This window comes from Perca flavescens, chromosome 5 (assembly GCF_004354835.1).
Source record: "Perca flavescens isolate YP-PL-M2 chromosome 5, PFLA_1.0, whole genome shotgun sequence".
Lineage (NCBI taxonomy): Eukaryota > Metazoa > Chordata > Actinopteri > Perciformes > Percidae > Perca > Perca flavescens.
This window is the reverse complement of record NC_041335.1, coordinates 10,883,618-10,896,494: the sequence shown is the minus strand read 5'-3', so window position 1 is coordinate 10,896,494 and position 12,877 is coordinate 10,883,618. Positions and strand designations below refer to the sequence as shown.

Genomic DNA, 12,877 nt, shown 5'->3' with positions numbered 1-12,877 from the left:
GTGTGTGTGTGTGTGTGTGTGTGTGTGTGTGTGTGTGTGTGTGTGTGTGTGTGTGTGTGTGTGTGTGTGTGTGTGTGTGTGTGGGGATCTGCCGCGCGGAAACAAGACGCCCTCACACTTGGGTCGTAGTTGGAGTCGCCGCTATAGTTCAGCCTGCCGTGTGCGCATAACCCATTTGAGTGCCAATAGACTGATCCTTTACTCCATGCAGTCTCTCTCTCTTTCTCTCTCTCTCTCTCTCTCTCTCTCTGTCTCTTAAGTCTCTCTCTCTCGGTCTGCCTCTCTCTCTCTCTCTCTCTCTCTCTCTCTCTCTCTCTCTCTCTGTTTCCCCCCCTCTTCTCCGTCTCTCTGTCTCTTTCTCCCCTTTCAGAGGCGTAGGCGTCGTTAAGCACATAAGCCTATAACATACTATGTATACCAACCATGTATGTTAAGCTATTATTTCATTCATTCAGTAATATCTTTTTTGTTATGTCGTGTTATAGGTTAAATCAATCTGTATAAAGTATTAATACTATAATAAGACATGTTTACTTTGCTTAATGAGGGGCTCCTGAATTTGAAAAATGTGGTGTATATTTTCACAGTAACTCTTACATGTAGCCTACATTTTATTTTGTTTTATTTATTTTTTTAAATTTCAATGTATTTGCATGTATCTAAAATGTGGGGTGACATTAGGAGCCACAGTATAAAGATGGCATCATACACAATGTAATAATACACACTGCTGACCGTGATGCTGTCCTAGCAACTGGCATTCTGTAATATTTCCCTGATCAAAATAAGAAGGTTGCATGATCCACATCCATCAGTCATTCATTCTTATAATCATTAATCCCCCCTCCAAAAAATGACAGGAAGTTGGTTAATCAGGATTTCTGGACTCTATCTGTAGCTTGTTAAAATCATAACTATGGTAACAGCTCAAGTGTGATGTTGACATGCAGAATCCATCCATCCACTCTCAGGCAGCAGGGGGAAAGTACTGGAGATGAACAGTTAGCACTTCTTGGTGTCTAGAGATGCTGCTGAAGAAGTGGCAACAGTAGGATTATTGGTATTCAAATGAATGGCCCTTATAGTAGGAAGTGGGCAGTCAACAGACAGGAGAGGAAGGAGGAAAACGTGCTGTAATTAGGAGAGAAAAGGGTAACCTGGTATTCTGTGTTTATTTCATTCTTATTTTTTATACTGTGCTCAGGATGCTTTACACAGATATTCAGCACACCGGACACAGCAGTGTGGAAAACACCATTCTTGACTGCCCAGCGTTGGAGAGTCTGAGTCCTAATGTGTGGTAACAGCAACCCCTTGTGCAAGCAAAAAGAAATGTCAGGTTTTCAGAGCTGTTGACATTAATCTACAAATACATGAGTTCAGCAAAGATAAGAGAGAAATCAGCACCCGGATCACTTGCGGTTCAAAGAAATGAGCTAATGAATTCATATCAATATCTGGCTAGGAGCGGGGTCATAGCCAGGATTTCTTTTGATGCCTGTGGATTGTGTTAAAAAGAAATGTCTTTATGAAATATGCTCCATGAACACCACAGCAGGGGTGAACCTAGGATGTGTGAAAATGAGCTATTCTGTTAAGATAATAACTCACAGACTTATAGTAGCAGGTTTTTATTTGTGTTTGTTTTACAACTGAAAGTCAAACAAAATATGCTCTTCAGAGAGTAAACTGCCTCAGGTGTGTCTTGGGAGATGACACGTCATTCAAGAAATGTGAAGTGTGGGAAAACATCGACAAAGACGCTGCAAAATGAGGCTGCTTTTATAGAAAAAAATTAAGAACACTGTGAAAGCTGTATTCAGTGCAGGATGTGCTGTGCCAACTACACGATGAGTTAATTGACCGGATTTGATCTCGTATATAAAAATACAGGAAATTACCACGTGTGCACACCAGCCAGATCACCCTCAGATCAATGATAACTTCTATCTTCTGCCAATTACAGAAGACAGAAGTGAAAGTAGAGTCCATATTAAATTATGTTAATGTAGACACATATGTAGGCCAATATGTATTATGTAAGCTGACTTGTTCAAGGCCTGCTATGCTGTACATACCCACTACACACTGTTTTGTATCTGCAGATTCTTGTCCCTGTTAATGTAAAATACAGACAGATGGAGAGAAAGATTTGTTCATCCGCTTACTCGTCTTTCACTGACCTTTCCCTCTTCTTACTGACATGTATTTTCCAGCAATTATTTGTCTGACCGAAAGCTGCAGCCATGTTACCCATCTGCAAACAGCAGATTATCACCTGTGCTTTTAAAATGGCCTTTCATGATATTTAAAATCCGTGGTGGACACTGTCTGATGGCCAGGGGCAAAAAAAGTAAAAAAAAAAAAAAAAAAAAAAGAGCACCAGCTGCATGTTGTGGGCCACCAGCGCGCAGAAGGTCTTCTAGCATCTAGGCAGCCTATATGGCACTTCATCGCATTTTCTCCACTGAAACAGCACTCTAGAGGGCCCTGCATCACATTTTCTCCACTAGAAGGGCACCCTAAGGCCATGCATTGTGTTTTTCCCCACTAGAAGGGCACCCTAGAGGGCCATGGATGACATTTTCTCCACAAGAAAGGCACCATAGAGGGCCCTGCATCGCATTATCCCCACTAAAAGGGCACCATAAGTGCAAGTTGTTTTTATTTTCTCCCCTGGAACGGCATCCTAGGGGGCCATACATTGCATTTTCTCCACTGGAAGGGCACCCTAAAGGGCACTGTATCATATTTTGCATTTTCTTTTCACCACTGTTTTGAAATACCTAATCTGGAAGCTGATCTTAATTGATACAAGTCCGTGGCCTTTGTCTTGAGATGGGTGGATCGCATAACAGTTATCCACAAAAACCCTTTCCCATTGAATATCTCATGGTACACACATCTCAGTAAATCAGTGCAACAAGAGATCTTGATGGTAAATTTGCCATCCAATCACTGTTGTTGTCGTCCATGTTGAAAGCCATGAGTACAGAGCAGGAAAACAAAAGAGTGCAGTTTGTGGATATTTTTTCAGGTATTTGTATTCTAAATATATTGCAGCTTATGGCTGATTTTTTAATGATGTTTTACTACTATAGGACAAGGTGCACTGAATTGAATTGAGTGCTTAAGAACCCATTATAAGACTGATAGTGTGTGGAGGGTTTTCAGAACACACAGCTCTCGGTCACTCAAACTCAGGTGCTTCATTCAAATTCTAGTTGCACATAAAGTCCAAATGAGGTAGGAACAGCCATACAGCATTCTGACTACAATCAACAGTAAAATGAAAGAAGAAAATAAACATTCAGGTGGCAAAATGACCTTCATTATGGAGTAATTCGGTTGCAGTAAGATGCATCACTGCATATACATTATGATTAAAAAAAAGATGTTGTGGTTCCTATGCGATACATTTTTCATTGAGAAGGAGGGAGGCTTTTATGAAATTATATTTACCTATAATGATAATTGTGTCACAATAACAGATATGTAATGATTCATAGAATGAATGGACTTGATGTTTTTGAACATCACCTTGTTATTTAGATAAAGTCATTTGTGAATTAAAAAGCTGAGACTCCATCGTCCCCCAGGCTTAGATATGATTCACAGGACAGAGTGACGTTTTCTAATTGGCTGAATTTGGCTTTCTCACATTTCCTGTTTGAACACAAATAGTATTAAGGCTTCTGTGTGTCACTGTGTTTTATATTATTTACTTATTGAATTGGTTCTGAATAATGTATGTCTTATAAAAATGTTACCTGTTGCAACCTTAACTTGTATTTTAGAACCGCTATTATAGGCACAACACTGAACACTTTTTTTGATAAAAATAACCTCTTCGCCCCATGGTCTCATGTGTGCAGTGCAATGCCATCGCGATGCATTATTCATAAGGAAATATACAAATGAAAAATGAAATAAACAGAGTTTCAAAGGAAGAACCTTTTTTCCATTTGTGATGCAGGGAACTATCAAGTGGTTGTTTGACGCAGGATTTAAATGGAGAAGCCCATTATCATCATCTCTATAATGCATTACCAGCTGATCCTCACCGGCGTCCCCGCAGAAGTGTGTTTTCTTATGCATGAGAGCGATATTTCAAAAGGTAGACTATGAAGGTTTGTCGAATGTTGCTGGAGAAAACTCTGAAGGGCTGCTGGTTTAGCCTTTAATAATATAGTGTTTTAACGGTGTTTTCAACCGCCGTTCTCTTTGATTTACTTTATGAAAGGTGAAGCACTTCTGCTGCTGGTGTTTCAGTATGTGAATTGGTCTAAAGAGATGGGATGTTTCACCCAAACACTAAGAAAACAGTTTGTGAAATGAAACAGAATATGAATTTGTGTCAGACGAACAACGTTTTACTTAGCAATCATCAGAAAAACGTCCGGAATCCCCTGAGCGCTCTGAGTATCGTCCAGCAAAGGCACAACTTTAAGAACTTTGACCCCATCAATGAATTGTGATAAACTGAGGATTAATTGGGAGGGAATCGCTTGATACATAGCCTATAATCAGAGAAAAGTCAATACACAGCCGCATATGTCAAAAGAGAAAAATAAGTTAAGTGTATGCAGTTCCTCTCATTTGAGTCTTAGAAGCAGCAGGGTATAAAGTGCCAGATGTTTTGGGACGAGCCCTCTGTCTCCGAAATATTTACCTGCTGCTAGACTATTTTGTAGGCCTATGTATAATTTGCTGGGTAATTGAAGTTACACATTTAGGTGTCAGGTTCCCGGTAAATACCTGCTTCAACACTGTTTGAAGTTTCTCTTTGTTCTCTTTTATTTTTGTAATATTTTTTTTTATTTTTTTACTATTTCTACACTCTGTTTCAGTGGGATTCATTATGCTGCAAAAAAGCAGGTCCTTCTCTTGCTCTATTATTCAGGGCTCAGTCACTCACAGACAGTCATTAAAGTTTCATAGGAAGCAATTTGGTTGCCGAGTTATTTGCAAAGTGAGGTGAGTGCATACGGTGGCACTATACCTATGCTGTTTATGGCTTTGGTTTCCAAGCTTTTCAAGTCAAGAGAGCACCATTCTGTTCTCTTGAGGGGCTCATGTTGAACTTGATGACGGCTGTGGGAGCATTATAAAGAACTACAGATGATCACCAAGCAATTCCTTAAATCTAAAACACACAAGCTATTTTATTTGAAGTATGTTTTGAAAAGCAGTCAAATTCTGTAAATCTGATAAAAAGCAAGGGAACTTTTACCTTAGTAAATTGCGATCTTCCTTCCAATGTTGAAAGTTGACAAACTGTGAAACTTAATTATTGATGCACACATTTCTGCATTGCTCGCATATGCCAGTTATAGCAATGTACCTCCCCACATTAGAATCACAGGCTATTATTCATTTCCAAATATCATTAGTGTAACATCATTTACAGACCAAAACGACCAGTGCTTTGACTTGTGGATAAAGACAATAGAGACTATCACACTCATGATGGACAGAGCAGAATTGTACGCTATAGTCTTACAAATTATAACCAACTTGGTTTGAAATGAATCTTGTGTACCATATTTCCGTACCATATTTAGTCACACACAAAGATTGACTGAATTGATGAATGGTTAATGTCATGCGTTCTTAGTTTGAAAGCATCGTCAGACCACATCTATGTGAATTGGGTATATTTGCCATTCTTCCAGTCACCTTGTTTGTGTGTGTGTGTGTGTGTGTGTGTGTGTGTGTGTGTAGGTTCATGCCCTGTCCTTCAACTCCGTTTCGCTAATTGATCCAACAATGGAAATTCGATCAGTGACTGCTGCTGAAGTGCTAGATGCGTCAGTTTTATTTTTGTTTCCATCGATTTCACAAACTATCTGCCATTTGAGTTCATTAATGTCCATCACCGGTAATGAGCCTACGCTACTCATTAAGTACCAGGGCAGAGGGACCCATTAGAAGTGATGACTTTGACCCCGACTCAAAGTCCCATTATGAGGCCTTGACAGCACCCTTTGTTTATGCACAATGCATTTCAGCATCAATACGCAACAATAAGTTGTGGAAAAAATACCCACTGAACTTTCTAAACTTTGTTTTTTTGTCTTGGCATGGATTCAAAAATGACATTTAAAACTATATAAAATATATACACACTTTGCAGCCCATCTGTTGTTTTCCTCGGTCTGCTGAATCTACACCAGTGAAGTTTTTTTTTTAATACTGTTTTACTATTTCTGGTTAAAATTCAAGCAATGTGCTTAGTCAGAAAATATAAAGAAAGCAATATGTAGATTTTATTGGAAATGGCCAACATGTGGATTCTAGATAGCTGTAGAAGACAATGTACATTATTGTTCTTGATTGTTACTGTGTTTTATGGCAGCACAAACTCTGATCTTTTCATTATCGGCCCGCCACCTGCCTGTGAGCCACTGACATATTGTTATATTAACACATGACAGCTCACCAATAGCTCCTGAGATCCAGAGTCCAGTAAAGCCACTGGGGGGCCTCTGAAGTTAGTGAGGGGGTCACAAATAGCTACAACTCTTGCAGACTTTGCAGACAGGCAATGTAATCATAAATAGCCCAGGCTAATACAGTGTCAGGTACATGTATGACATCAAATCGCAAATAATGCATTAAATTATAGACAGGTTGCAACACAACAGCAAACGGATGCTTAATTCGACTTAATTACAGTGAAGGAAATAACTAAATAGGCTCATTTACACAAAGCAACGTAACAAAAATTCCTTTTTGAGGTACTTCTACTTTACTTTTATGCTACAGTACTTGTGTTCCACAATATTTAGATATATAGTCATCTGCATGCATTTGACATTAAGATTTTACAAAACATATAATCAACTTCTAAAATATGATGTATTCTTACAGATTAAACTATAGTATAAAGACATACATTAAATGTATATCAGCTGGACAAAAAAACAGCTGCAGCATCAAAATGCTCCTTGTTAATGAAAATGTTAATTCCTCAGTAATGCTATTCCAACATAAATATATACTGTATTTAAATAGGGCCATTATGTATAAATAGTACTTTTACGTTTGATGCTTGTAAGCCTGTAATCAAATTTAAGGTCATAAAAGTTACAACCAATTCCCAGTAACTTCTAGATGTTTTGGTATTTAAGCCTGCAATGAGCGTTTTTGCATGAGATGTATCTAAAAATGTTGAAATAGAGGCTGTACAGAGGCGCTTGACTGGCAGTACATCTTCACCAATATCTAAAGGCAGCCTTCCCATTGCTCTGCTTTAAAGGTATTAAGATAAGAGATGTCAATCCAGTACACTTTCTGTCAAAATCAGTGAATATCTCCTCACGGTTACCTAGCTCTCTGTTTTCTGTGTGTGTTTAAAAAAAAACAGGTGTTAATACACAGCCCTGGCTGTGTAAACGGAAAACAAACAGAAAGGAGTGCAAGAGCCACAAAACACTGTTCCAGCCAATTGGCAGCGACAGTTGATGGTAGGGGGGAGAGGTAGTCTCGCTTTGCCAAAGCGCGCTGAAGGAGGGTCTGGCTACTGCACATAGCATTCGGGGATGGGAGGAAAACGTGCTCTGGTTTAATGGCATTTCTTTAAACCAATCACAATCGTCATGGGCGGTGCTAAACTCCGCACAGAGCCGCTGCAAAATAGTCGTGCGAGAGAAAACTCAGATTGAACAGATAGTCTAGTTAGCTGTGTCAATTTACCATACAGAGATCTGAGGAGCAGTCAACAATTAGTCCTCATAAATCCACCGAATTTAAAATTCCAACACAAAGAAAGGGGAAGGAAACAGAAAAGACATGCTTTCGGCGAAATTTCCTGCAGCACCGGAGCAATCCCGGAAGTGGAACGTGAAGGATACAGACTAGGGGGGGAGGCAGCATTTGAATGTGCCGGCCAGTAGTTCTCTGTCCATGAATCTGGGGGGTGGAGCTTATGAAGGGGGGTTTGTAAGCACTTAATAACATTGCCTTCCAAACCTCTCTCCAACCTCCTCACCCGCCACACTCCCGCCCGCCTCCTCAGGTCCGTCGATGCTAACACACTCAAGAAGACCACCAGGACTAAGCTCCGGACCTGGGGCGACAGAGCCTTCTCAGCTGCTGCACCCACCCACCCTCTGCAACGCCCTCCCCGACCACATCAAACAGTCAAGCACCCTATTTTCCTTCAAACAGGCCCTCAAAACTCACCTCTTCGAACATGCATTTTCCTGTTAACAGACTTTCCCAGTTTTTCCCTCCTTTTCATTGCCCACCTCTCTTGCTTGCCTCTGATTGTCCACGCCCCTATGTGTTTTCTTTCCTTTTGTCTGTTATGTAACCTTGTCTATGTACCTGTTTGTTGTAGCCTATCTATGTAACCAAAACTGTAAAGCGTCTTTGAGTGTCTAGAAAAGCGCTTTAAAAAATAAATGCATTATTATTATTATTATTATTATTTGTTTGGCAGTTGAGTTCATATATCAACAATCTTTGCACAGAATCACTAACTGCACCTTTAACCCTTGTGTTGTCTTCCCGTTGACCAACTTGTTGTCCTTCCGGGTGTTTTGGGGCTTTTCGTTTCTTTTTTTAATGCTTTTGACACTTATTTTAAACGTTTTTGTCAATTTGTTCAACGTTTTTTTCTTTTCTTTTTTAAATTCATGGTGATTAAACCTAATATATATGACATTATACCTATTTTTTGAGTTAAAAAAGCTGAAATTATGAATTATTTTGACTAATAGTTAAGATCAGAGGACACTGAGTGAATCACAGACAGAAAGTTTAGTCAGGATATTGTATTAAAACCATTTACTGTTAAAAAAAATAATTCTAAATGCTATGAAATTGAATAAAACAACCACAATTCAATGGCAGTAATCATTCATTTTACCTGCGAAGAATGTTGTATTGGTTCCATACAAAGTACAAGCATGCATCCAAGTTATTTTTGGGCAATTTGGTTGTAGGAAGCCCATATTTCAGGTATAAAAAAACAACACAAGGGTTAATTGATATGTAGGCTCTGATCATGAGGACAATGAAGTCTACTCTGGTGTGGGCTGCAGAGAGTCACTCAGCGACCAGGAGAGGGCATCTCAAGTCCTGAAACGAGCACCAGTGAGCACAGTATAACCCTCCACCAACATCATTCCTGTTGCTATACAACTGATTTATTCTTGATGCCACGGTCAGTCTAATCCACAGCAGACTGCGCCTTTTCCCTCCGCTGTCCACAGCTGAATCTGGATACATCCAACTTGTCGGGTTTGGACCTCAGTTTATTCCTCTCAAATGTCTTCACTTGCTCGGTTTCCGGTGTCTTTTCTGCCACTTCACCTAGATTTAACAATTTGCGACTCGGTGTTTTAAAATGTATCTTCTAGCCTCCCCAAAGCACGCGCTCAACACTAGTGTCATTCTCACCAGGCTACAAGCTTGAGTGCGTCCATCCAAGGGCTGTGTGTAAGGTGGCAGTCTGAAATAAATATGCATTATCAAGCTGATGTTGTGCGGTAGCGTGGGAAACTATAGGCAGAGGTTGATGCGCACCTTTTGGAGCGGCTCACATCTCCGACAGGTGTGCGGCTGTGCGCAAAGCGGACCTGGCTGCGGCACAAAGTGCGTATATTTTCCGTACAGACAGGCGTCCTGGTTGCGTGTCCAACTATTTGGACAAAACGCCGAGTGCGTCTAACATGTGGACCTGGGACGCATGCAACAGAGAGCCATAACCATGAGGAGGAGCCGACACCGCGCAAATATGGGTATGTAGCCTACACTGTTCCGCAAGGTAGTTATGGTCTGAATTTCAGCAGAAAGTCTTCAGTCCTTTTCCTAAATACAATTCACTTAAAGCTAATGTTGCTGGTGTTTGTGCCCCCCTGCGGTTTATGAGTGATGACTGCAGACTGGGGGGGGGGATCTGATGGAGGTTTTTCTCTCAGCAACTATTTGACGGATTATGCCTGATGCATGTGGTTATCAATCTCCTTTCCAATGTCTCAAGAACGTGACTTTGACTGTGGTAATGAATAAGTGTGTGTCTAGATCTGCCATGGACACAGGGATGCAAATGAAGTAGGCTGCAAATAACCCCCTCTGTTTTCCTGACTCAGTTCCATTTAATATTTCATTCTGTTTTATTATCTTCTAGACTGTGTACATTGGTCCTGATTTTGTACACGTCTCTCACTTTTCTGTGTGTATGCAGGTCTTCTCGTGCTTTTCAGATGGCTTGTATTCACAGCGGTGGTGCCCGCCTGGCTGCTTGCTGCTCCAAGCGGCATCCGTGAGCGTCCCTGCCCCCAGAGCTGTAGATGTGATGGGAAAATAATATACTGCGAATCCAATGCCTTCCGTGACGTGCCAAGCAATGTGTCTGTAGGCACACAAGGCCTCTCCCTGCGTTACAACAGCCTGGTGAACCTCCGAGCCCACCAGTTTGCAGGCCTGAGTCAACTGGTGTGGCTCTACCTCGACCACAATTACATCAGTGATGTGGACGGCCAGGCTTTCCATGGGATACGGAGGCTCAAAGAACTGATCCTCAGCTCAAATAAGATCACACTGCTAAAAAACAACTCGTTTCACGACGTTCCGAATTTACGCAACCTAGACCTTTCCTACAATAAACTGCAGGTTCTCCGGCCTAATCAGTTTGTGGGTTTACGGAAACTACTCAGTTTACACTTGAGGTCAAACTCCTTAAAAACTGTCCCGATGCGAGTTTTCCTCGACTGTCGCAACCTGGAGTTTTTAGATATTGGCTACAACAGGCTACGGAGCCTCACGCGCAACGCCTTCGCAGGACTCCTTAAGCTCATCGAGCTTCATCTGGAGCACAACCAGTTCTCCAAGATCAACTTTGCCCATTTCCCCCGCCTGACTAACCTGCGGGCGCTCTATTTGCAATGGAACCGTATCAAACTGCTAACCCAGGGCCTGCCCTGGATGTGGACCTCCTTGCAAAAGCTGGACCTCTCAGGGAATGAGCTCCAAGTGTTGGACCCGAGTACATTTCAATGCCTCCCTAACCTGCAGACTCTGAACCTGGACTCCAACAAGCTGAGCAATGTGTCTCAGCAGGCAGTGGAGGCCTGGATCTCCCTCACCACCATAAGTCTGGCTGGTAATTTGTGGCATTGTAACCCCAACATATGTCCCCTGGTGGCCTGGCTCAAGGCCTTCAAAGGTAACAAGGAGACCACTATGATTTGTGCCGGCCCCAAGGAGACACAAGGAGAGAAAGTGACCGATGTGGTGGAGGCTTATAACATCTGTACAGCGACTCCTGCGCCTGTTTCCTCAACACCATCGCCCCTCACTTCTGCTTTTCGACCTGAGCTGCTGCCTCTCCCCACACAGCCTGTGGTGGATAAGAAGCTGATCTGGAACAGGACAACCTCCCCGTCTCCTTCCGAGGCCTCCCCCACCATCCCTTTGCCAGACACTGAGTATGTGTCCTTCCACAAGATCATAGCTGGTAGTGTGGCCCTCCTCTTATCTGTAGCTATAATTCTGCTGGTAATCTATGTCTCATGGAGGCGCTATCCCAGCAGCATCAAACAGCTTCAGCAGCGCTCGGTGGTTAAAAAGCGGCAGAAAAAGGCCCGGGAGACCGAGCGCTCCTTTAACTCACCACTGCAAGAGTACTATGTGGACTACAAGCCTTCACACTCAGAGACTATGGATGTGCTGGTTAATGGGACAGGACCTTACACATACACCATCTCAGGCTCCAGGGAATGCGAGGTATGACCGTTGCCCTCCAAAAATCCATTTCCACTGCGAGGCATGAGAGGTAAATTTTCTAACAATTTGCAGAGAAAAGTACTCCCCCCTTCTCTGCTCTTGTCTGTTTTGGGATAAGGAAGCAAAGGTCAGTGCATGGTGACTTGTTGTACAATATACTGGGTTTGCTCAGTTCCATATGATTACCCAGCTGTTGTTCTGAATCACACCGTTTTATTGCTAAAATATGATGCCCATTAGCTGAAACTGCTGCGGCAGCTCCTCTCCCTGGAGAACGTACGTACAGTTAGATGCATTATGCACAAAGTAGGTTCATCTTTCATTCCTGACATAAAAGAGCTCATTGATGAATCTACATATTATCAGCCAGCCTATTATTTATTCACAAAATGGCTTGCTGTCCAGAATGGAATGATAAGAAATGATTAGATCAAGTCACTGTGCAGGTGGTCCTCTCCTATCCTGTGTGTTTGCTACAACAGCTGTAGTAGCAAACACACCAGTCGTGTGAGTTTTTTTTTTTTTTTGTATTAATGTTAACATTTACAATCGTACCAGCTGATCATACATCCCATTCTCCTTCTCCGCCTCGAGCAATCATGTACTTAAGATTTTAGGAGTTTAATTTACAAAGTTCAAACAGTCACCGCAGGCTGGGGAACAACTATAAATGCCTGCAGGCAAAATAAAAGATACATTATGCACTTGGGCTCGATTTCTGTCTGGCTCTAGTGTACTACTGCAGTAACAAACTTAAAGGTGCCATAGGTAGGATTGCCAAGATCCAGGACTTAGCCAAAAAATGTGAAGAGCGAAAACTTCTCAGTCCCTCCCCTCTTTCTGCTAAAGCCCAAAATGGTCTCCTAAGCCCCTCCCCCCACAAGGGAGAATGAATGCGTGTGCATGAGCAGTGATTGACATGCAGTTAGACACCCCCACCCCCCTGGCCCTGATTGGTGCATCTGAACTTCTGGATTTTTGCAAATTGCACTACAGGCTGTAGGTGGTGCCAGAGGAGCCTGATTTTTTTTTTATTACCTGCTTCATGTAGTTCTACTGGAACATAGGGTCAGTTTCAGCAAATATGACAGAAAGTTAGTTTTATAAGTCTTACCTACTGCACCTTTAATGATGCTGCTTT

The 12,877-nt window shown here is 41.8% G+C and overlaps 1 protein-coding gene across 1 annotated transcript; it reads left to right on the top strand.

The window, feature by feature from the left end:
- The first annotated feature begins 4,236 nt into the window (after window positions 1-4,236).
- Window positions 4,237-11,742, top strand: LOC114556151 (leucine-rich repeat transmembrane neuronal protein 4). Its single transcript, XM_028579019.1, has 3 exons — window positions 4,237-4,265; window positions 10,139-10,168; window positions 10,266-11,742. Exons 1-3 carry the CDS (start codon window positions 4,237-4,239, stop codon window positions 11,740-11,742), a joined length of 1,536 nt encoding a protein of 511 aa, XP_028434820.1.
- The last annotated feature ends 1,135 nt before the right edge of the window (window positions 11,743-12,877 follow it).